This window comes from Capricornis sumatraensis, chromosome 7, assembly GCF_032405125.1.
Source record: "Capricornis sumatraensis isolate serow.1 chromosome 7, serow.2, whole genome shotgun sequence".
Classification (NCBI taxonomy): domain Eukaryota; kingdom Metazoa; phylum Chordata; class Mammalia; order Artiodactyla; family Bovidae; genus Capricornis; species Capricornis sumatraensis.
Window position 1 is genome coordinate 63,401,726 of NC_091075.1, and position 26,061 is coordinate 63,427,786.

Below are 26,061 nucleotides of genomic sequence, written 5' to 3' on the forward strand. Positions count from 1 at the left end.
TTTTGTACCACTGCAGAAATAATTCTTACATCTCAAGATTTATATTACAGCCCTTTCTGAAGTATTAACTAATTGCTTTTAAAGGTCTCAGTAGCCTAGTTAATAACCTAATTGACATGGATCACTGGCATTATCTGTCCTGGCTATGTGTTTTCTTAGAATGTTTTTGTCACGTTAGAGAAAATAGTAAATATTTAACCTAAACCTTACTTTTAAAGTATTATCACTGAACTTTCTTCACTTTTTTTTCCTCACATTTTTTTTTTTAAGAGAGCAAACCGAAGTTATCATCTTTATCCCCTGCTAATAGCTCTGGGTTTTTTTAGGTGACATTACTCTGCAACGTAAGAAATCAAACACTGTATCAACATCCTTTGGGAGAATTTGAATGATAAGTAGCAGTAGGTTAGGAAATTCTTCTTCTTGCCAAGAAATATTTTCTTAAATAACATCCTTACAGATTTGTCTTACACATCAGTGTCACAGGTCACTCTTGCATAGTCATCTGAATATATTTTTAAAGAAGCATTTTGGGGACAACCACAAAAGTCAACAAAAAGAAGGCATATGTGTTTCAGTTTGAAGCAGGACTTTCACTAAGCCAAAGTTTAATAAAACCTGTCAAGTATCTCTAATTTTACCACTGTATTAAAAGCCTAACTCACTTTAAAGTCCATCCTGATGTAACTAAATCCTGTGATTTACAATTCTGCCAGATCTTGCCCAAATTCCTCTTAAGGGGTGCACTTACTGGATAACAGTTTTATGTTCTGACAGACACTTTTACCCTGGATATGGCTGAGTAGGAAGTTTGAGTCACTGAGAGCTAGAAAATCCACTTTCTAAACCATACCATTTCTGCTCGGGTATGCAAAGTTCATGGAAAAGTCTGAGCAAGTTAACTGAAAGACAAATAGTAATTTCCCACATTACTAGAGTTCCATAAACAAACAGTCCAACCCACTTGCTGATGCCATAGTGAGTGAGAATGAATCTTCTGGCAATGGGAACTGATTACAGGAAAAATGTAGAAGACTTGAGAAGCTAATGGAGACAGGAAACAGGTTTGCTATTGAGTTCTGGCTTTTCGCTGACTGTGTGGCCTTTGGGACTCCATTTAACTTCTGTGTCTAAGTCTCTTCTGTACATTGCCAAATATAAGGGTTTCAGGAGCAGCAATGCAGGAGAAGGCAATGGCAACCCACTCCAGTACTCTTGCCAGGAAGGTCCCATGGATGGAGGAGCCTGGTAGGCTGCAGCCCACGGGATCACCAGGAGTCGGACACGACTTCACTTTCACTTTCATGTATTGGAGAAGGAAATGGCAACCCACTCCAGTATTCTTGCCTGGAGAATCCCAGGGACAGGAGAGCCGGGTGGGCTGCCGTCTATGGGGTCGCACAGAGTTGGACACGACTGAAGCGACTTAGCAGCAGCAGCAATGCAACTGTATGTATGTCACTGCATTGCAAAGCAACCTGTGCAAGGTATTATTCTGGATTTAGTTTGGAAGTTTTAGTAAAATTTGTAAATACTCACTGACTGATTAGGATTTGAATGAAACTCCTTTTGCTACTTTATCCATATTTTACATATGTTTACAGAAAAATGTTTAAGAACAAAATGCTTATAAAACTGAATATTCAGTGTGACCTCAACCGTGTTAAAAATAATTATGTGCAAAGAGAAGAGACTGGAAAGAAACAAACCAAAGCATCAATAATTAAAAATGATCTTAAAATTATTTTAAAAAATTAATTTAAAGTAATTAAAAACTTTATCCTTTACCATCCTTGTAAAGACCAATTTAAAAAAATCTCTACAGTGGGCATAGACCATAACTTCAAAGTTGTTTAAAGAATGTCTACGTAACTGTCATCTCCCCTTCCTTTGCCATCTATGACCTTCAGTAGTTCCTTGTATAGGCTTGGAGGCAGACTCTCCCATCTCTGCACCCTGAATATTCAGGCAGCAGCGCTAACCTCTGAGCAAGGCCAGCTGACCCAAACATTCTAGAAGAAAATGGAATTTCACCTGCATTTACCAGCCATGGGGCTCTGCTGAAGGCAGGTGGGTCCTGTGGGCTGATGTCTGGGCACAGGGCTGAAGCCAGGAACACTGAGGACTAGGCTCAGGTCTAGCTACTTAAATCGACTCTGCAGAGCTGGCTGCTGTATGGTCTGAAAGCCTTGTTAAGTAAGGTTCTTCCACGGAAAACTGCTCTTTTTGCCCTTGTTAAGGGTGCTTGGGTGTCAAGTACCTAATTTTCCTGGCAGACCACTGCATTAACATCTTGATCAGCTTTTCTTCCTGTTCATTCAGCATTATTTAATCTACTCTGCTATATCATTGTTTTTAAAGACTCAAAACATTTACTCAAAATCCAGCACATACTGTTTCATAGGGAGACTGAACTCATTCACCATCCTGACAAGCATGCCATCTGTGTGCTGTATCACCTCTAAGCATCTGCCCTAGTCGCACTGTCTCTGGAGAGTATAAGTTCCTGAATTGTAAACATCTAGAAATAAACAGTGAGCTTTAAAAAGTTCTCAGCCTACAGACACATGGCTGTTCTCTTGATAATGAAAAGGTTCTGTCTCTGATTAATTTAATTGATATGTATAGACGCTATAAGAGAGCATGCCTGAAACTTGGCTGGAAATCAGGGATACAAGGATGACTCTGACTTACGTCTCTGCCCTCAAGAACCTTACATGGCCTGCCTCTCCTTGTATCAAGACACCAGGAGAGACAAAGAGTGAAAACTTGCCCTGCTACTGACTTCAAAAGAAGCAAGCATGATGTGCTACAGAAAGTGGTTAGTTCTGCCTGGGAACTGGGGGAGGGGTCTGGCAGGTAACTGTCACCTGCCTGGGATGTCACCTGAAGGGTGAGTAGGAGCTCCTCGAGTGGGGAAAAGGGAGGGTATGTCCTTAGACTGGAGGGACAGCAGGAGTTAAGGGAAGACCAGAAGCAAGAGGTAAAGAAACTGCCTGCCAGTGCAGGAGACATGGGTTCAATCCCTGGTTCAGGAAGATTCCCTGGAGTAGGAAATGGCAACCCACCTCAGTATTCTTGCCTGGCAAATTCCATGCACCGGAGCCTGGCAGGCTACAGTCCATGGCGTTGCAGAGTCAGACATGACTGAGTGATTGAGCATGCAGAAGCAAATGCATGGAGGTTTAGGAATCACAAATTGTCCAGAGGGGTTGGAGTACTCGGGGCCTGGTGTGAACTGAAGGGCGAGCCTCCAAAATTGAACAGGAGGACTCAGGTAGCGAAGGACATCATGCCATGCCACACTAAGGGTGCTGGAATTTACTCCATGCACCACGTGAAGCCGAGAGGCATTCAGCAGAGGGTGATGTGTGCTGTTTCATCTGGGAGAGCCTGGGATTGAACAGATACTGCAAGAGGCCACATTCTGAGTCAGGTGTGGATGAAAGCCGTGGGGAGAGAGACGAGGACTCCATATGGATGGGCACATACAAGGTGGAATCCAAAGGACAGAAGACCGACATGAAGTAGGAACAGAGATGCTTATGAACGGAGCTGAAGTTCCCCACCTGGGTAACTAATTCAATGCCCACCTCTTTACAAGGTTAAGACCACCACCACCAACCTAAGAAAACCACTTAAGATTTCTGTATTCTCGGGCACAGCACAGTGTCCCTCTTGGTCTCTTAAGGTTGCTGCTCTGTAAGGAGTGTTTCCTAGAAGATCTAGCAGGCACTTGATGAGCTTAATACTTCATCATTCCAGTGTTACTAACCTCATGGTACAGAAAACAGAAACTGAGGCTCAGAATGGTTATGTAATTTGCCCAAACCACTGCTAGCAAGTAGTAGGAGCAGGAATCCAAGCCCGGGTTTGGCTCTAGAGCCATTTTCTTCGGCTCATGCTCTTTTGTGTCCCACAGTCTCTCTCACAGCTTACAGCAAGAGCTGTGTGACATTTACCAATCCTAAGTCAAAGAACTCAATTGTTTCCTCCTCTGTCCCTATCACTTGCTCTTTTTTCTTCTCAGAACATATTTGTGTCTCTTCATTCTCCCTAGAACGCCCACATTAAATATGATCACTGTGTGTCTCAGGGACGGAAGTCGACCAGAGCCTTCTCCCACAGGCACTTCTGGCACGTGTGAGCTGGAGGCGGTGCAAGCAAGGTGGGCACTAGCAGACACTGCGGCTCCTCCAGGGCCTTTTTGTTCTCCCAAAACTAGTTATCCAGAAACAGACACTGATTTATCTTTTTAAAACCTTCTTACAATATCCTTACTTAAGATCAGACTGCATAATTCAGAGCTTAGCCTTGTCAGTTAGTGCAAGTGATCCTCATTATTTGCAGATTCTGTACACTTGCCTACTCGCTAATGGACTTCCCAGGTGGTGCTAGTGGTAAAGAACCTCCCTGCCAACGCAGGAGACATGAGAGACTCAGGTTTGATCTCTGGGTCGGGAAGATCCCCTGGAGGAGGGCCTGGCAACCCACTCCAGTATTCTTGCCTGGAGAATCCCATGGACAGAGGAGCCTGGTGGGCTACAGTCCACAGGGCCGCAGAGAGTCGGAAACGAATGAAGTAACTTAGCACACACACCTGACTCACTGACATGAATCTGTAATGGTCAAATTCAAATTTGGGGTGCTCTTGCTGGCACTGGAGGACTTTGGCAGGTCACCAAGAAACCCGAGTTGCTGGAATCATACACTCCTGGCTGAGGCTGAACAAGGATATGCTCTGCCCGCTTGTTTCAGCCCTCATATGACAGTGAGGGTTCTTTTCATGGTCTAGTTAGTGCCACGTTCTTTTCATTTTTGTGCTTTTCTTGTGTGGTGATCTTGCTGTTTAAGATGGGTCCCAAACGTAGAGCTGAAGTGCCATGTAGTGTTCCTGAGCACGAGGCTGTGATGCGCTTCAAGGGGAAGATGTGTATGAGATAAGCTTGGCTCAGCTGTGAGTCACAGGGCTGTGAATTTAGTGTCAACCGACCAGCACTATATATTAAACAAGGCCTCTTTAAACAAACACATACTTAAAATGAGGTTATGAACTGACTGGTTGATGAAAACGCTGCGACCTGAGGCTGCACAGAACTACAGTGAACGACAAGAATCGACTATATTTTGAGGGTGGAAGAGGGTAATAAACTAGCTCTGTAAAATGTGAACATTAATTTTTGTTTGGAGTTATAAAGATAAATCGAGATGATAAAAAAATGTACATTTAAAAAAGTAGAATGTTCTTTAATAATATCAACAATTAAGTTTACCTTCCCTATATCTGCACTTAGAAAGTTTCAAGGTATGTTTTATGTCATAGTTGTTTTACTTTGGAAGTTACCATTATTTCTAAAATTTTATTGAAGTTGATTAACAATATCATGTTAGTTTCAGGTATACAGCACAGTTATTCAGTTATATACGCATGAAAGTGAAAGTCACTCAGTCATGTCCGACTCTTGAGACCCCATGGCAGATCATGGGATCCTGCCAGGCTCCTCCATCCATGGGATTCTCCAGACAATACTGGAGTGGGTTGCCACACCCTCCTCTAGCAGATTTTCCTGACCCAGGGATCAAACCTGCAATTTTATGTCCTACATTGGCAGGCAGGTTCTTTACTACTAGCGCCACCAAAGAAGCCCTCAGTTACATATAAATATGTGTGTGTGTGTGTATATATGTATGTATGTATTTTTTTCCAGATTCTTTTCCCGTATAGGTTATTACATAATATTGAGCACAGTTCCAGGTTCTACATAGCAGATCCTTGTTGGTTGTCTATTTTGTATAGAGTACTGTTGGAAGTGGTTTTTTAATTACCATATTTTATGTTTTTAATACCTACATTTTGTCATATTTTAAAATCTCTAAACTTGGTGTTCAAAGACAATTATAAAGGGCAATTAAGATTTGAAGTGTTTTTTCTTCTTAATGGAACATAAACTACTGGTGTGTCTTATATTCAATGAGGGTTGAAATTAGATGAAATATGGCCTTTTATACCCAACTCCCTTATGAGTTCCCTTTAACCAGTGCTGACTGCAAGCTTTCTAAATAAAAGTGACTACTGTAACTTGACACCTTCTCCATTGAAATGTCTGCCCATCATTTTTCTTCTTTTAATAACCTCTCAGCTCTCTGTATCCCTGACCCCAGTATCTTCCTTTTGTGACTTTTTTCTTTAAACCTATTTCTTTTAAAAAATGTAAACTTCTAAAGACTCCGTAATTTCTCGTGTGATGTAGTATCTAGTGTAATGTCTAGTGTAACTTCTAATACAAAAGAAAATGTGCTAATCTACCTCCTGGGATAAAATATTTAGTTACCTACTTCTGCAAATAACTCTGGAAAGTAAGTTAGAAAGTACTTTCTAGAAGCCCCTCGCTTGCATGTAGCTGATACTCAGTACAACTTTGTTGGACGTTTCACAAATAATACAATAAACAAAGGCTGTCTCAGGTGGTGCTGGAAAGAACACCTCTTCCCAGTCTCCTTCCTTGAGGTGAGGGCTGGCGCCTTCCTGTCCCCCTTTTATAGCTGAAAGTACCTTCCCCCTGTAGACTAAATAAGACTCATTTCTTTTGAATTCTTAGTTCAAGAACTACTCCCAGGTATGAATGCCTTATTTCAGGGAAAAACAAGAAGAAACCGGAATCTCAGACTGCTCAATAGCATGACTCTGGAGAGAGGGACGCGCCCGAGGAACTCCTCCCCTACTCCAACCCGCAACAGGTGCCCCCATCATCTCCGGGACCTGACTCCCTCTGCTCACCCCGCATGCTCCTCTCCCCATGCTCCTCTCCCCTTTGTACTCATCCGCCTGCTTGGCCGCAGGAAGAGTGGTCCTGTGACACAAGGGCAGATCCTACGACAAGAAAGCCCCAGGTGCTTCCACGGAAATATACCGGCCTCTAGGATAACAAAGGCCCGCTGTGATCGTTGGGAAGCGTGGACACTGCTTAGGGAAAACTGACCTCAAGTCTCACAGCAAAGTTACTGCTTGCAAAATACTCCGGTTATGTGCAAAACCAGACATTATTTGCCACACTTTTCTTCATACGGGAAAAAATAACAGATTCCCCTGACCCCCAACACCAAAGGGAGAGCTAGCTCATTACAGCTAGCCAGACTGCTTTCTTGGGCCATCACCTACAGTCTGGTTTGTGTTTAGCCAAAGATGGAGCCTGGGGGGTGAGGGCAAGAGGTCAATGATGTCCTTCTGATTCAAGTGTTCATCTTAAGTGGCACTTTCAACCTGACGCCCAGCACTCATGTCCCTGGGCAATGAATCCATGAGTCAAGTAATCAAAATAGCTCGTCTTTCCTGCATTTCACACTGTTTTTTACTATACATAATGGACAAAGCGATTTTTACCTATATAGTTGAGTTTCAGTATGGACTAAACTCAACTAAACTCCGACATTAAAGAAATCAGTGAACTAAAATGGACCTGAAGGGGCGAATTTATTTCAATGACCATTATACCTACTATTGTAATTCTCTGCAATTTGATCTCTGGTTCCTCTGCCTTTTCTAAATACCTACTTCCCTTAGAAGAAATGGAGTAGCCCTCATAATCAACAAGAGTCTGAAATGTTGTAGTACTTGGGTGCAATCTCAACGACAGAATGATCTCTGTTCATTTTTAAGGCAAGTCATTCAATATCACAGTAGTCCAAGGCTGTGACCCAACCACTAATGCCGAAGAAGCTGAAGCTGAACATTTCTATGAAGACTTACAAGACATTCTAGAACCAATACCAAAAAAAGATGTCTTTTTCATCATAGGGGACTGGAATGCAAAAGTAGGGAGTCAAAAGATACCTGGAATAATAGGCAAATTTGGCCTTGGAGAACAAAATGAAGCAGGGCAAAGGCTAATAGTGTTTTGCCAAGAGAACGCACTGGTCACAGCAAACATTCTTCCAACAACACAAGAGATGACTCTACACATGGACATCACCAGATGGTCAATACTGAAATCAGACTGATTATATTTTTTGCAGCCACAGATGGAGAAGCTCCATACAGTCAGCAAAAACAAGACAAGGAGCTGATTATGGCTCAGATCATGAACTCCTTATTGCAAAATTCAGACTTAAATGGAAGAAAATGGGAAAAATCACTAGGCCACTAAGGTATCCATTCAATTCAGTTAAGTTCAGTCACTCAGAAGTGTCTGACTCTTTGTGACCCCATGGACTGCAGCATGCCAGGCTTCCCTGTCCATTGCCAACTCCCAGAGTTTACTCAAACTCATGTCCATTGATTCAGTGATGGCATCCATCTCATCCTCTGTCATCCCCTTCTCCTCCCACCTTCAATCTTTCCCAGCATCAGGGTCTTTTCTACTGAGTCAGTTCTTTGCATCAGGTGGCCAAAGTACTGGAGTTTCAGCTTCAGCATCGGGTCCTTCCAATGAATATTCAGGACTGATTTCCTTTAGTATGACCTAAATCAAATCCCTTATGATTATTTAGTGGAAGTGACAAATAGATTCAAGGGACTAGATCTGATAAGACAGAGTGCCTGAAGAAATATGGATGGAGGTTTGTGACATTATACAGGAGGTGGTGATCAAAACCATCCCCAAGAAAAAGAAATGTAAAAAGGCAAAATGGCTGTCTTAGGAGGCCTTACAAATAGCTAAGAAAAGAAGTGAAAGGCAAAGGAGAAAGGGAAGCATATACCCAACTGAATGCAGAGTTCCAAAGAACAGCAAGGAGAGATAAGGAAGCCTTCCTAAGTGAACAATGCAAAGAAATAGAGGAAAACAATACAATAGGAAAGACGAGAAATCTCGTCAAGAAAATCAGAGATACTAAGGGAACATTTCATGCAAAGATGGGCACAAGAAAGGACAGAAATGGCATGGACCTAGCAGAAGATATTAAGAAGAGGTGGCAAGAATACACAGAACTATACAGAAAAGATCTTAAAACCCAGAAAACCATGATGGTATGATCACTCACCTATAGCCAGACATCCTGGAGTGTGAAGTCAAGTGGGCCTTAGGTAGCATCATTATGAACAAAGTTAGTGGAGGTGATGGAATTGCTGCTGAGTTATTTCAAGTCCTAAAACATGATGCTGTTAAAGTGCTGCACTCAATATGCCAGCAAATATGGAAAACTCAGCAGTGACCACAGGACTGGAAAAGGCCAGTTTTCATTTGAAACCCAAAGGAAGGCAATGTCAAAGAATGTTCAAACTACCATACAATTGTACTCATTTCACATGCCAGCAAAGTAATGCTCGAAATTCTCCAAGCACGACTTCACCATTATGTGTACTGAGAACTTCCAGATGTTCAAGATTTAGAAAAGGCAGAGGAACCAGAGATCAAATTGCAGAGAATTACAGAAAAACATCTACTTTTGCTTCACTGACTATGCTAAAGTCTTTGACTGTATGGATCACAACACACTGTGGAAAATTCTGAAAGAGATGGGAATATCAGACCACCTGACTTGTCTCCTGAGTAACCTGTATGGAGGTCAAGAAGCAACAGTTAGAACCAGACCTGTAACAACGGACTGGTTCAAAATGGGGAAAGGAGTACATCAAGGCTATATATTGTTACCCTGCTTATTTAACTTATATGCAGAGTACATCATGCAAAATGTTGGGGTGGACGAAGCACAAGATGGAATCAAGATTGCTGGAGTAATATCAACAATCTCAGATATGCAGAAGACACCACCCTAATGGCAGAAAGCGAAGAGGAACTGAAGAGTCTTCTGATAAAGGTCAAAGAAAGTGAAAAGGCTGGCTTAAAATTCAACATTCAAAAAACAAAGATCATTGCATACAGTCCTATCACTTCACAGCAAACAGGCGGGGAAACAATAGAAAACAGTGATGAACTTTATTTTCTTGGGCTTCAAAATCACTGCAAGATGGTGACTGCAGCCACAAAATCAAAAGACGATTGTTCCTCAGAAGAAAAGCTGTGACTAACCTAGACAGCATATTAAAAAGCAGAGACTTTAGTTGGCCAACAAAGATCTGTCTAATCAAAACTATGGTTTTTCCAGTAGTCATGTATGGATGTGAGAGATGGACCGTAAAGAAAGCTAGCGCCAAAGAATTGATGCTTTTCAACTATGCTCTTGAAGAATCCCTTGGACTGCAAGGAGATCAAACCAGCCAAACCTAAAAGAAATCAAACCTGAATATTCATTGGAAGGACTGATGCTGAAACTGAAGGCCGCCTGATGGGAAGAGTCAACTCATTAGAAAAGACTCTGATGTTCAAAAGACTGAAGGCAGGAGGAGAAGGGGACAACAGATGAGATGGCTGGATGTCATCACTGACTCAATGGACGTAAGTTTGAGCAAGCTCCGGGAGATGGTGAAGGACAGGGAAGCCTGGGGTACTGAAGTTTATGGGGTCACAAAGAGTCGGACAGAACTGAGTGACTGAACAATAAATGGACTAATTAAAGCAATCAAGGTTCTCTATGTAGAATGGCTATTCATTCAAGTTCATGGAGGTGACTCTTTACAGCAGCAGTGGTGGGTGTTTACACTAACACTGGGGATCATTAGCCTACTTTCAACAAGAGGCATTCAATGTCTGGCCATCAAGAGGACTCAAGAAATTGCAGCATTTTTGTTTTTCTGGGCAGTCGAAAAAGACGATTAGTGGCAGGCCAGCAATGATTTACTCCTGACACAGACATTTCACCTGTGCAGATTCAGGAAAAAGCAGGTGGAGTGAACCTCACATTGGCTGAGTAAGTTTACCAAGGACAGACGGCTTGCCACACATTCCGGATGAGGAGTTGGGCAGCAGTGCTCTGCGTGCGTGTCACCCGTCCTTGCACCGTGAAACCCCTACCCACAGTGCTGAACGGCTAATTCAAGAACCTGCAGTTGGCTGACCTCAGGACACCGTGTTCTCCCCTAATGAAACAGCAGTGGGGAGTGAGATGCGACATACCCTTTTGATATTAAACCCCACAGTTAATGGATCATAATTCACACAACTGTGAAAAAAATGCCAGTCTGTTAGCTGCACCTGTATCTCTCTGACCAGGAGAAACCAACAGGGCTCTGGTTCTACTGCATTCTTCTGGGTTCCACCAGTCTCTCTCCTGGAGTTAGACTTTGCATCTAACTCCAGAGCTCAACTGCAACAACCAAGAATGGATTTACTTCACCTCTTGGTTGTCTCCCACAGGACAAACTGCACTCAATCTAACTCCAAGATATTCTGAGCCAAACCTCAGCACTATCCGGGAAATGCTTTAAATAAAAGGACAGAAGGAAAGTAAACTTTTTGTTTGGCATTTCTAATAAACAAGTGGGTAACTTTAGTCAACATTTCCTTCTTTCTATGTAAGCTGCCAAACTGTGTGATGCAAAGACATCAAAGAAGGAAAAAAAACATAATTTCTATTTATGGATCAGCCTTAAAAATTTTAAATGTATTATGTACGCTTTACTTTGAACATAATGTATTAGTATAGTAGTACATGCAGGTAAATAATCAATGGATGTGTACACTGGTGGATACATGCTCAAAATTTTTTATCAATGGGCTGCATGATTAAAAAGGTTTTAATGTCTCTTGTTTCTTTGGCCATCCCTTACAGCTTAGTTCCTGGACAAGGGATTGAACCCAAATCCTTGGCAATGAAAGCAGAGTCCTAACCACTGGACAGCCAGGGAGTTCCTATAAAAAAAGGCTTTACTATCTTTTATTTATTTAGCATTGCTATATATTCCTTTTAAAAAACTGAAGTATAGTTGATTTACAATATCATGCCAGTCTCTCTGCAAAGCCACAGGCAAGTAGCAATGAAGTCAAAGCTATATACAAAATCAGAACCTTCCCAAATAAGGAAAAAATGGCTTTGCAACCCACAGAAGATCTTGCCATAAAGATGATTTTACTACTCTGCAAATCTAGTGTCTCTGAGAGGCAGTGAATGCCTCATGTTTAGCCAGGAGCACAACTGGTTTGGGACTAGCCTATCTTTGAGCTATTCCTTTTAGTTCACAGTTGCTTGTTAACTTTAGGGGGAGTCTGCATGCTAAAGAAACCACACCTGTTGAAACTTAACAAGAAAGGCGGGAGATTAATGGAATGGAAGAGACAATTTGTTCTGAGTTCTGCCTTTGTAGGTGTCATTTCATTTCAATTTCTATCACAGACTGATAAAACACATATATCAAAATCTTTACAGATACAAAAGCTATTTAAAAGGAACAGGATCACTTTTTGAAGAAAACTCAAGCCCACAGCACATGGCCTATTTCAGTCTCACTGCACTACAACCTTGGAATCACGTTTGTATCAATGGAGACATCTTTTTAATAGGACTATAGCCTTCAGGTCTATACCCTGGAGGACTGTGACTTAAACACAGGACAAGACTAGTAGCTCAATCTGAAATTTGTTTGGCACTGGCAGACTAACACTGCGCATGCCTGTTTTCCCAACTTTTCTACATCACTGGTTCCAACAGACAACAACAAAAACCACACACACACACACACACACACACACATGCGACAACGGAAAATGAGTGGCAGTGGCTTTTAAGTAACAGGGCAGGGTACCTGGGATGCTCTCTAACTTTCTTCTGAGTTCTTCGTTTTCTTGTTGCAGCGAAATCACCTCCTGCTCCAGCTCTTGGCATCGGGGACAGTAGCCTTCCTCTTCCTCCTCCTCTTCCTCCTCAGGCAGCGTAGATGATGATGGGTGACCATGGGATTCAGATGTTGCTGGGGAGGTCCAGCCACCTAGCGTGTGCACGGGGGATGTTGACAGAGGATCCACATCTGCCAGGTGGCCATACTCGCTGACCGAGGAGGTGTTTGGAGTTGGAAAGCTCCCTGAGAGCAGGTAATTTTGCAGGGAGTCGGTGAAAACTCTCAAAAATGCAGAAGTTTGTTGTTTCCTTTGCATATATTGCATTTCAATGTCTAAACTGTCTGAGGTCTGACTGTGGACCCCTTTGCCAACAGGACATGGTTCCTGTCTTTCAGTGTAACTTGAGCCTTCCTGCTTCACACCAGATATCATGGATTGAGAATGGTTGGAGTCTAGAAGTTTGCCTCCACAATTTAAGAGGCTAAGGACTCGGCTGCATTGTTGAGCAAAAGCGTCCAAGATCATACGACTCTCTGAAACAGAGGAGAAGACACGTCAGAGACTGACAGCCAAGACAAGGGACAGAGGGTCCTCGACTTGGAACTCAACACTCAGAAATGTCAGAACCATGGACTTCTACTCTGTGCCGGACACCGGTGTGACACAGTGAATCCACATGTACCTGGATGCACAGCTTCCTGTTGCTCCCGATGAGCCACCCCAACTCGATTCTGGGAAATGGCTGGATGGGACTGGGGCACCGAATAGAGACCCCCTCTCTATGGCATCGGCTGGCCTGCACAGCTCCGAACTTACACCTTTGGCTTCATTAACATCCTCACTCTAATGAATCAAGCCAGCCCTGCAGACTCAACTCCTCATTGACAGGGGAACTTACAGCAATCATTACTGCTATTTCTGGAGTGCCCTCATGCCCTTGCTATTAATCAGCTGATACAATCCCCACTGAGAGTACGTTGCTCCCAGATGCAAACTGGAGAAGAACGAGAGGTGAAGTGCTCACTAAACAAGATAAAACAAGGAGTGGGCCTATGAGGCAAATGAGGAGGAGCCCCAAAGCAACACTGTGTCATCCACCATCTGGGTTGGTAATTCTTTCCTGTATCTGATACCTTAGCCTGATCTATAGCAGCAGCATCTGAAAAGCAACAGTGCCCTTCTCAGGGCTTCTCCCACCAAATCTCTTAACTGGCATGCACAGACAGGGCCAGTCAGTTTCCACAAATGTATTCCAAAGCGTGTTAACTGTCAATCAGTGGAAAGCAAAAAACGGATAGAAAGCAATCAGTTCACCTCAAAAAGAAAAAATACGGAAAGGCCCCCGCTCCCTGCCCCAGTCAATATTGTGAAAATGTGACTCAATGTTGTCAGTCTAAGAGTTCTGAAAATTCACCCTAAATGTAAGCGCTACATCAACATTCTCTTCTTTGTAGACCACCACCCAGAATGGGCAATTTATAAAAACCCAGAGAGATATTTTTTTAGGGTTTATATTTGGCAATGAGGGTGCCTCTTATTTCTTCTCCCCTCTATGTAAAACAGTGGCAACAAACAAAATACTGTAGATTCTAGATGCCAATATCTATTGTTTATTATAGAAATATAACTAGTCACTGAAGGACTGACGCTGAAGCTCCAATACTTTGGCCACTTGATACAAAGAGCCTACTCATTAGAGAAGACCCTGACGTTGGGAAAGATTGAAAGCAGCACAAGGGGACAAAAGGATGAGATGGTGGGATGGCATTACTGACTCAGTGGACATGAGTTTGAGCAAGCTTTGGGAGATGGTAAGGATAGGGAAGCCTGGCGTGCCACAGTCCATGGGGTCTCAGAGTCGGACACGACTCGGTGCCTGAAACAACTAGTTGCTTGTTGTCCCTGGAAATGTTGTCTAGCTGTATCTTTACTAAGGAAGAAAAGACCTTTAAAAGTGAAAAATGGTGAGATGCTCAAGGGTTTCTTTGGGGACAACAAACCAGAATAATTGTGATTTAAGAAAATTGATTTCTCTAGAAAACCCAGGTTAAAGACCAGTAAAACCAACCTTTAGAAATCTCCATACAGTATGTCATGCTCTTCTTTGTTTTTTCTTACTAGCCTTCCTAAAGTAACTAAGATATCAGGGGGAGGGGGACAAGTCTCCTTTTCTAACTCTTTATCTAAGGCCCAGAGTACACAGGAAGCACCCCTCACTTCTCCCACATCTATAAAACGCTACCATTTGTAAACCCTCAGGAAAAATGACAAGTCAGAACACAGAGGCCAGTACTCTTCAGCTCAGCAGAGACCTAAGAGACTGTATATTCCATGAGTGGACTGGAGCTTGAGGGCGAGCACAGCATCTCACGAAATATTTACTGAATACATGCAGGGACTCTTGTAGATACAACAGTATCTTAGTTTACAGCATTTGTATTCCCACCCTGAATCCCACAAATATGAGGCACAGGCCTGCTTTTTAACCACAATTACTTTGAGTGCTGAAGAAAGAACTAGATGCCAGGTATAGTTTTAGTCTAGAGCTGACGGATGGGCCGTGAAACTTGACCCAAGTAGCAGCTGAGATAAAGCTGGCTTGCTACTTTGGAGAAAAGGGGATATGTATATGGGAACTATCTTTCCTATACCAAACACTGGAAGTCATGATGACTCTGCCCACAGCCTGGTGGAAAGAAAGAAATGAACTCATGATTTGAACTGAAATGTAATTGAGAAAGACTTCAAATAGTTGGGCATTGTATTTTACAATGGCCAAAACTGAATAAATCAGAAAGTAAACAGCTGAACCATACAAGTGGGGAGGTTTAAGATGTTGCATTCTCATTTTTTACTCCCAGGTTTTTGTTCTCTTATTAGTGAAATCAAAGGACAATATTGATTGGGGATTCTCAATTCTGGCACATTAGCAGTTTTCATTCATTTAATCCTATAATCCCATTTCAGACCTGAAGTTGTATTTACTATATGCATTTTAATCAGAATAGTCCCAATCGATTCATAGCCTATACACCTTTAATACAACCTTGATGAAACAAAATATGAAAAGAAAGATTAAAACAGCATTGCTTAAAAAAAACCAGCTTGAATATATTTCTCCAGTATCCTAAAAGGAGTTCAGTTGTCTGAATACTGATAAATCACACTACGGTATAGATTTTAAGGGGAAAAAAAATCTGATGTATAGACAAGCGTGATTTGTTTTCTTAACTGAAGGAGAAACTCGTAATATGTTGAGAAAAAGTCATTATGTATTATGCTATTATGGATAATGTATTAAAGTGCATTCGGAACCTCAGAGAATAGTTATAGCCACAAAACAGTTCTTGTCTGCAGTTTTTCTGAATGTTTTATTCAGAATTTGTTCTCAGAACTGATATATGTAAAAATAGCCACTGTAGCCATTAAAAGGCTGAATTTTCTTCTTTTCAGTATCTTATAATATTTGAATAGTATTTTATGTCAATACATTGAAGAGTGTGATGAAAAATGTTACTATTATATTTGGTGGAAAACAGCAAATCTTTCCACTTAACATATAGTGCAGCCAGCAATACTTCACCTTTCCAGACAAAATATAATTAGAAATGTAGGTACTGTGTGATGCCCCATATTGCTAAGAAATGGAGAAAAGTTCTGTTTTTATATGAACACAGTTGTATGACACACTGATCCATGATTCTTAATTGAGCCAAGTGTGAGCGTGTATTTTAAATTTTTTGAACTTTTTTACCCCCACTAGTCACAGAATGTTCCACTCAAGTGTTAGCAAGGCAGTACAAAGTCAACAGATTACAGAGAGGCTTTAACACAACTTACTTTATCCCTAACTTCTCTAAAATGAAAGATCATAAAATGTTTTTTAAAAATCACAATCATAAAACACTCTAAAATGACCATGTTTTTCAAATTTGCTTTATTGTGAAACCTGTCAGGAGATAGCACCATGTTGCAAATTGTGCCTAGTCTGATTCCAGAATCTGAACCCATGATTATTTTTGTAATTCAAAAAGTCATTTCTAGAAATTCTTCAGAATTTAAGAGGTTTAATCCATCCTAAATCTGGTAAGTGAAGTGGGATGGGAACTCAGCAATGAAACACAGGCTCCCTACTTTAACATCCTTCTTTGCAAGTAAAGCCTTGAATGGAATTTGCCCATCACAGCAGATCCCCAAGAGTATTCTGTTTCTATGAAGGAGATCACAGTAGTCAAGATTAGTGGTAACCTTTTGATTTTAGCCCAGTGAAGGGTGAAATATATTAATATTAAAAATGCAGAAGCAGAAAAAAATTTCTGTGACCTATACTACCACATATCCATATATTTATTATAATCTACTAAAAGGATTTCCAACTAGCTCAAAATAGATGATTTTCTTAAAACATTAATATAACTTCTATGAGAGGACTTTGTGGCATAGAAAATATAAGTTACAAAATGAAAGCATCTCTGGAAGCATCATCCTGTTCTTAAATCAATTTACTACTGTATGTCTTTAAAAAAATGCCATCAGTTTTTTTTTCCCTAATGGCAAACATCAACACAGCAAAACAGGATGCAATTTTTCTAAATAAATAAATCAATGATGTGTCAAAAATTAACAGATGAGTTAATATACTCGGTGCTATCAAAACCAGATGGTGCTTCCTAATATTCATCCTGCTCAGTCAATCCCTGAATATTTTCTGGACCATCGGTATATAAAATAGGATGCTGCTATTTGTGATGGCAAACAAAAGCAATCATGCCTGCCAAGCACATACTATAACAGGCAGCATTTCAGCTCTGCTAGACAGAAAGTAATTAGAATGCTTTTAATGTCCAAAAGAATGATGCTGATAGGCTGCCACAGATGTGTAGATTTATGAATATTTATATGGTGGTTTATAGCTGACACTTTTATCAGTTGAAGAAGATAAAATATCTGCCTGACTCAAAAGCTTGACAGTCAGGTTAATAAAATCTCATTAAAGAGAATGACCTATGCAATTATATAGGATTTATTGTAATTCATTTTTGATTGTACTCTGCTTAAAGATGCAATTTCCCATTTCCTGATGCCAAATTTAGGCTGCATATCAAGATCTACGTGGGTTTTAACTCTAAGCCTCCCACAGAGGAAAAATATGCTTTTAGAACCATGGTATATTACCCCTTTTAAGGAAAATTATTCTCTTCAGGAGATTTTATAAGAACACTGAAAAATCTATTTTAAATCACATGTCTCCTCTCAATGGTTTATGGCCCTTAATGGCAAATAAGGTTCATTTCAACCCTTTCATCTTTTCACAGCATTTACTCTGGACACTCAGTTATCTCTCTTCCATCCTTCACTTATTTCATCTCATTGATGTTTTGATTATTTTCAGTTTACCAGGTGGCCTGAGACATTGCAGTAACACTGCAGGGAGGGTGCAACAAGCAAATCACCACCCTGCCTCCACTCCACCAAGTATGCTCACATGGCTGGCGGGGCACACATGCTCATTGGTTCAAAGCGGCACCACTAGTTCCTCAAAGGGCCAATCATCTGTTCAGGCGCCTGTCCTTCTGAGGGCCACTCACACACCGTGCCCGTTAAGAGATGGCTTTGTCCCCAGTGATTAATATTATGACCACAATTCATGATGTCTAGTTCTAAGGTCTGGGTTTTTTTGTTTTTTTTTTTTTGCCCCTGACCATTTCCCAAGAACTGACTCACTGGAAAAGACCCTGATGCTGGGAAAGACTGAAGGCAGGAGAAGGGGATGATGGAGGATGAGATGGTTGGATGTTGTCACCGACTCAATGGACATGAGTTTGAACAAGCTCCAGGAGTTGATGATGGACAGGGAAGCCTGGTGTGCTGCAGCCCATGGGGGTCCCAAAGAGTCGGACACGACTGAGCCACTGAACTGATCTTCCTTATTGTGAGGAAGAAATCTACAACCCAATTCCTGTCTTTCCAACAAGCACATGGCATCCTATTCTTGGGGCTATCACGCTTGCCACTTCATGAGCTCTCTTTAAAATGTAAGAAATGTTGAAAATAAAGGGAAATAAGAAATACAGGGAATCTGAGGAGCATCGGCAAGCTCCTTTTCACACTTTTAGAATCAGTGACATGATTTCCACCTGGGGACAGAGACAGACTAAACAGGACATCAGAGTAAACACTGAGAGAGGACATTCAGATCAAGGTAAGAAGGAAAAACAAAACAAAACAACAAAAACTCTTTATGGATAAGAGTGGGGAAACTGCCAGAGTAGAAGGGACCCTGGAAAGGACAGCAAGTAACTGGTGCAGAAAACAGAATACAGGAAAAACAACAGGAAAAAGTAAGGTTAAAACTATGGATGAACATGAAAATGAAAGGTGGCAGACTTATACTATCTTAAAAAAGGTAAAAGACTGAAAAACAGTCAGCAAAGTCTAAAAGGAGAAAGCAAGATGAGATTCAAGACTGAACTGGGTGGATAAAGAGGGGGAAACCCCTAATGAACACGATGGCGTGGAGGTTGTGCAAAGGAGTACACAAAGTACAGAATATGGGAAAAAGACCCAAACTTCTGAATAAGAAAGCAGAGCTAGGAAATTAACAAGGAATGACCATGAAGTAGTTTGTAAGAAAACCAGAACCCAAACCCAGAGAGCACACAAACCTCACTAAGAAAGGGGGAAAACACTAGAAAAATGAGGAAAATGAAAGGAGAGCCTAACAACGAATACAAAAGCACAACAGAATACAAATACAGGGAAAAAAAAACCCACCTCCTGCAAACAATGAGGACATCCACACAAGAACCCCTCCAAATCAGTGAGGGATGTGACAGGACAAGTCTTCACTATAACCTATAATTAGATTTTCTTTCTCAAAACCAATCCTTCATGTGTCAAAATATTGACAAACAGAACAGGAGCTTAGGCTTCTATAACTCATTTCAAGACGATGCTCCTATTTTCATTAGGAAAAAAAAAAAAAACCACCTCTGGATTCACTTATATGCAAGATTCGGAGGGCTCCAAAGTGCCGTAAAAGGCCTGAGCAGGAACTTTTTAGTTCCGAGGAGCGGGATAAACGGGGCTGCGCGTCCTCAGGGAGCATAGTGCACCCTTGGGCGCAGGCCCCAGGCTGCGGCCTCTCCGTCACCCCGCCTCCCTCCCCGCAGCTGGGCAGGAGGGCCGGCTTTTACCAGAAGTCTCGTACCCGGGGTGAGTGCTCCCGGAAAAGCATTTCTGAGGGGCCCGGGCCCAGAAAGCTCGATCACGGCGCGCAGCAGCGCCCACCCGGCGCGGGGAGGGCGGGCGGCGGGACCTGGAGCGCCGGGGGTTCTCGGGGCTGGGGGAGGGGCAGGAGTCTCCGTCCCTGAAGTCGCGGCCGCCCGCCCCACCCGCGTGACTGCTGCCGGGGGAGCCCCGCGTCTTACAGCCACCCGCGGGGACCCTGGGGTGGGTGGGAAAAGGGGCCGGCAGAGACCGCGCGCGCTCGCACGGACAAAACCAAACGGCCCTAGGGCCCGCTGAGGGACCGCGACAGAGCGAGGGAGAAAGAGAACCAGAGAGCAAACGGGGAGGAAAGAGGAGAAGCAAATGGAGGAGAAGTGAGAGAGAAACGGAAGAAGCAGAAGGAAAAAGTGAAGCCGCAGAGAGGGAGGGCTTCCTCGAGAGTCGCCGAAGAGCGCCAGCTTCTCCCGGAGCGGCCGCCGCTGCCACCCGAGGGTGTCCCGCCCCCACTCCCAGCCCGCGTGCGGCCCCCGGCTCCCCCGCCACCAGCCAGGTCGCCCATCGCCACCGCCGCGTTCCCCGGGCGCCGAGCGGGAGGCGAGCGGCGGAGACACCTGTTAGGAGGCGCGCGCGCGCCGTCGGAAGCCCGGGACGCGGCGGCGGGGGCGGCCGGGAAGCGCCAGAAGTTGCCGCCGCGCGTGGAGGCCTCCGGGGTGCGCTCGGACGTCCGAATCCTCCCTCAGCCGGTGTGCGCGCCCCCTGCCCACCCCCGCTCTCCCCTCGCGGCCCTCCCGCTGGGCCCAGCGCGCCGCAGGCTCTCCGCGGTCCCTGGGCTTCTCCTTCCCGGGGCCCCACCCCTCCCCCGGACGTGGCGGGACGGAAAGTTGCGCCCAAGAGTTGGTACCTGCGCTGAGCTCCAGACTGGCGCCGTCGCCGCCCGTGCTGCTGCTGCCCGCGGCGGCCGCCGGGCTCGACCCGTACCTGACGACGGCGGCGAAAGAGGAGGATGATGACGCGGCGGGGGCCGCGGGCGGCGGCGCCGTAGTCCTCAGGTGGCCCTGGGACGCGGCGGGCGTGCCGGACGGAGACGACGACGACGCGGCGGCGTTGGCCCGGCCGGGCCCAGGGGGGAAAGATCCCTGCGCCTGGAACTGCTGCGGCGGCGGCGGCTCGCTGCTGCTGATGGAGACCGCGAGGTGCGGGGCGAAGGGCGGCGGGGGCGGCCGCACGTGCGGCAGCTCCACCAGGGTGGGTCGCTCGTAGCGCTTGGCCAGCGCGGGCCTCTTGCCGGGGAACGTCTTGAGGACGCTGTAGGGGCCGCGCTGCTTGTAGATTTTGGGGACGCTGGGCCCCTCCTCTGCCGGCTGCATCTCTTCCTCCATCCTGCGCCTCCCGGCCGCTTCCCGGCCGCACGCCCCCTCGGCGCCCGGCGCCGGGCTCCGAAGATGCCGCTGCCGCCCGCCCGCCGGCTCTGCCCGGGTGCGCGCGTGTGGGAGGGTGGGTGTCTGTGCCGCGGCCGCCGTCACCACCGCCGCCTGTCGCGAAGCCTGGCATCGCCGAACCCCTGCGCGGGGGGCTGCCGCCCGAGCCCTGATTGACAGGCTGCCTCGCCAATGCCTGGAGGGAGAAAGGAGGTAAAGAGCAAGTGTTTAGGGTAATATCTGCTAATGATAATGGGGGCGGGGGCGGAGCCTGGTGCCGCCGCTGCCGCCCGCGTGGTCGCCGAGCCTGGTGTGCGCGTCCGACGGGGGAAGGGAAGGAAAGAGCCGGGACCCCGAGGGCGTCCTGCTAACAGCGCGAGGTTCTGGCCGGGACGAGACTTCGGAGCCCCGTGCACTTGAGGCTCCTGCTGTTATGGGCGGGGCCCGGTTTTAGGAAGGAGCTCTTGGCGACCCCTGCACGACCCCAAACTCTCGGCTTGCACCCAGCTGGGAGTAGTTGGGGCTGGGCGGGGCGAGGTAGCTGGAGTGCGTGTGTACCTGGGGAAGATAATACACCGCGTTCTTCTGCCTATGGAAAATTGCTCCGCCAGCATTCTGAGAACATCTTGAAGGCTTGACCCAGGTTGCTGCGAGTTGTTTGCGCGCCCAGGGGCTTTTGTCTATATCCAGCTCATGGCCTTCGAGTTCATGTCGTCATAAGAAAACACAGAGCATCAGACTTTTACATTATGTCATTAAATTCCTATGAGAGGGCATAAAAGAATCCGTTTCCCCATTCTACAGATGAGAAAACTGAGGCTCTTTGAGGAAATTGCACATAGTCAGATACTCAAGTGTGTGGCCGAGTTGCATAGATGTACCCAGATGTGCAAATTCTCACTTCTTGTAGCAGGTAGACTCTGCAATTTGGGGGAAAAAATATGACCTGATACCCCCTTTGGGGATGGTGATTAGATACAACAATATCGTTTGGGGTGTGTGTGTGTGTGTGTGCGTGTGTGTGTGTGTGTGTGCCCTTGTTGGACCAAAATTGCCCAAAAGCTCTGGCTCTCTGCGTTGCCCAGGCAGCTCCTCACTGTGTCTGGGGCCACCAGGACAGGGTTTCTGGACGGCACAAAATTTCAGTAGTTGTTTGAATGAGGGAAGCGCCTCTGTGGTTCAGAGAAGGATCCCTTGGGCTAGAGATATCTTCAAATCTAGAGGACTACCCTGGCTTCTCCCAGCCATTTTGGGAACAAATCACCCCTCCCCTAGGTTAACTCCAATATCAGCAACTCCCTCCCAGGTTTGGTTTCTAGCCTTCAATCTTCACTCTCCAGGTTAGAATTCTGGGTACGTCTCCTCCTTGATGTGTGACTGTCATCTCTCCACTGTGAAGTTAGTTTCCTTTTCAGAGCTTTCCTTTTAGTCTTGGAAAAGTGACCTATTTTCTTCTCCGGGTTGAGGACCTTGGTCTCTCATTCGCCAGACTTCTCTTCCTCTGGAAACCTTCTCTCTCTTTGCAGGATCAGCTTCTGCATTCCTCCACCCTCCATAGTCTCCCTCTTTCCTGCGGCCTCCTCAGATCCTGCTGCGGTTTTCTCCCCTCCATTTATTAGAGATGAAATAAATAATGCCATAAATAAAAGTATTTGGGAGTCCAGGAACTGTCAGGGCTGATTAGGGCATAGAGGACATTTTCTTTCTCATTATGCAAAAGCATTTCATGGGGAAATAAAAGAGGTTTCATTGTAACTCATGCATGTCATATTTCAAGGAATTCAAGATATTAATCATATTTAACATTATTTGCAACGTTTCTCCCTGGCTTCTGAAAACTGCTAAATGAGGACACGTGGATCAGTAAGAAAAAGGGAGACAAGCATGAGAGGGACAGTTAAGAAATAATGAAATGCTGGTGAAAGACAGGGAAAGAGAATGAGATGCCAGGGAGATGTTTCTTAGGCACATAAGTGAAAAATGGGGGAGGTTCTTCTCAGAGGTGAGACAGCTGAAATTGAATGATACACTGGAGGAAATAAATGATAACAAACCTCCCCATACTATTCTTTCTATAAAGCAGTTCTGAATTTTGCATTGAAATGTTTTCCTCCCACTTTACTCCCAGATAATGTGCCAATAAGTCCTGGCTTTTGAAAAGAAATTGGGTGGTGCCAGTGTGAGTAGGTAGGGGGTGGTTAGAGGGGAGAAATTCATCAGTTCTACTACTGAAGAAATAATTTCCTATACCTGGGAGCTTTTTCTTCTCTTATGTATTTTTAATTTGTATCAGCCTTACCAGTTAAGCACCTTAAGAGACTGGGAACAGTACTTCTGTTGTTATAGTTTATCAATGAAAAGGATCTGCCATTCAGTATGTTGAAAAGTGAATGTTTCTATAAAACTGAATGGTAAAATTAGTGGTTTAGCTAAAAAAATGAAACCCTAGAGGAAAAATATTAAAATTTTTTAAATGACCAGCTTTTAGATCCACATGCTAGCAGTCACCTATGTCTGGATCCATAGAAAAATGAAGTGCTTAATAATCACGTTTTAGAAAATGAAATGGGCATTTACTCCCAAGTGTGGAGTTGAACTCAATTTTAAAATTGTAAGTGACCACTGTTCCCTGCCTGGGGTTGTACGTACCTGAGTATTGTATATAAGTGTAATATATTGAGGTTTTATAAAATCATTGGCCACACTTTTGTAAGCATCTTACTGTAAATTTTAGTCCAAATTATCATTTAGTGATTTTGCTGATATCCTCTCTTTAGGGTCTCAGGGGCTGACGGGATAGTAATTACACCCATGCTTTAAATCTTTTTATATATTTACTCTTACTTAAAAAAAAAAGTGAACTTTTAAAAAGCCAAGTGGCTATTTACGGATAGGGTGATTTTTTGACTGGCAGCATGTCAATTCCTTGAGCCATCCAGAATATAGCTTTTAAATAATAAGTCAGCCATGGGAAATGCTTTTTATTGCACCAATTTCAATGATATTTAATGAGCTTCTGATTGACTGTTTGATCTCCCAATGTTTTGTGCTACTTTTAATTCATTTCGTATAATAGAAAAAAAAAAGTAATTGGAATAAAATTTTGTGACAAGATAATGACCTTCCACTTTGAAATTAAATGTCTGATTAGCTTCAACATTTTAATGCTGAGATGATATTGCAGCAGGAACAGGGGTGTGCGTACCATCACTCGGTCGAAAATGACTGAGGAATACTCCTTTACTTTTCCCATTTGCATAGTAGAAAGGGCACGGTAGCCACTTAATCATAAGCTCACAGTCCTAGAGGGACCAAAATGGTCTTTTATTCTTGTGCTTGAGTCTATGCCCATAGCTTAACCCTGTCAAGTGGTTGTATAAACCATGCTTAAATACCTCCAGTGGTGAGGACTTCACTACTTCTAGGAGCATCATTCACCCAGGGATTTATTCAACAAATATTTATTGAGTGCCTACTATGTGCCTGGGATCTTTCTAGGCAGTGGACAGTACTCATGCTAAGTGGCTTTGGTTGAAACCACATGGACTGTAGCCCTTCAGGCTCCTCTGTCCATAGGATTTCCCAGGCAAGAATACTGGAGTGGGTTGCCTTTCCCTTCTCTAGGGGATTCTCTTGACCCAGGGATCAAACTCAAGTCTCTTGAGTTTGCAGATAGGTTCTTTACCAATAGCACCACCTGGTAAGCTTTGGATATAGTGGAGCCAAATGTCCAGATCCTATTATGATAGAATTGGGGTGGGCAGGTAGTAAATAATCAAGTAGCTAGCTGTATAACAAATATATATTTATAAAAATATAATAAATTATGCTTATATGTTATAATATTTAAAATGTTAAATAATATATAATGCATAATAACACTATTATTTCAGATAGAAATAATTATTAAAAAAACAGCATGGGGATGTTACTTTTGATAGGGTGATTGAGAAGAGTTGTTTGAGGTGGAACCATCCAGTTGAGAGTTACTCCTAAAAAAGAGCCATCCATCAGAAGAGTCTAAAGGAAATCAGTCCTGAATATTCATTTGAAGGACTGATGCTGAAGTTGAAACTCCAATACTTTGGCCACCTGATGAGAAGAACTGACTCATCTGAAAAGACCCCGATGCCGGGAAAGATTGAAGGCGGGAGGAAAAGGGGACGACAGAGGATGAGATGGTTGGATGGCTTCACTGACTCGATGGACATGAGTCTGAGTAAAATCCGAGAGTTGGTGATGGACAGGGAAGCCTGGCATGCTACAGCCCATGGGGTTGCAAAGAGTCAGACACGACTGAGCGACTGAACTGAACTGAACTGATGAGAAGAGCAGTCTAGGCTGAGGGACAATAGTTGTGGAGCCATAAGGCAGGAACAGGCTTGAAGTTCTCAGGGAGCCGGAAAAAGGGCCAGTAGTCCTGGTGTCCTGCCAAAGGGTAGAGTGAGGAGATGAGGTCCAAGAGGCAGGCTGGGCCCTGGCTGGGCAGGGCCTTATCCATCTGAGGAAATGTTTGGGATTCATTCTGAAAGCAGTTGGGAAGCTTGGAGGCAGTTAAGGTGGGGAGTAACATGACCAGATTTATGTTTTTAAAAGATAATTTTCAGAAAAGGTAAAATCATGACTCCCATACATAAACAGATGTTAAAGCTTTTATTTAACTTGCTGAATGCCATCATAGTATTCAAAGGACAATTTGATGTGGAAAAAGGAATGCTGAATTGAATGCATAAATATTTAGTGTATGTTAGTTGGTTTTCCCACGAGGGATATGGGTGACAGCTGAAAGGGAACCTCTACCA

The 26,061-nt window shown here is 43.9% G+C and overlaps 1 protein-coding gene across 1 annotated transcript in view; it reads right to left on the minus strand.

Annotated features, from left to right (window-relative positions):
- Nucleotides 1–21,220, minus strand: part of BEND4 (BEN domain containing 4) — a 28,685-nt gene extending 7,465 nt beyond the window's left edge. Inside the window, exons 1-2 of the mRNA XM_068975718.1 lie at nucleotides 20,743–21,220; nucleotides 12,578–13,144 (exon numbers count right to left, since the gene is read on the minus strand). Of these exons, the coding sequence (XP_068831819.1) occupies nucleotides 12,578–13,144; nucleotides 20,743–21,220 (1,045 nt within the window). The remainder of the gene's footprint in view (nucleotides 1–12,577; nucleotides 13,145–20,742) is intronic.
- Nucleotides 21,221–26,061: the final 4,841 nt, after the last annotated feature.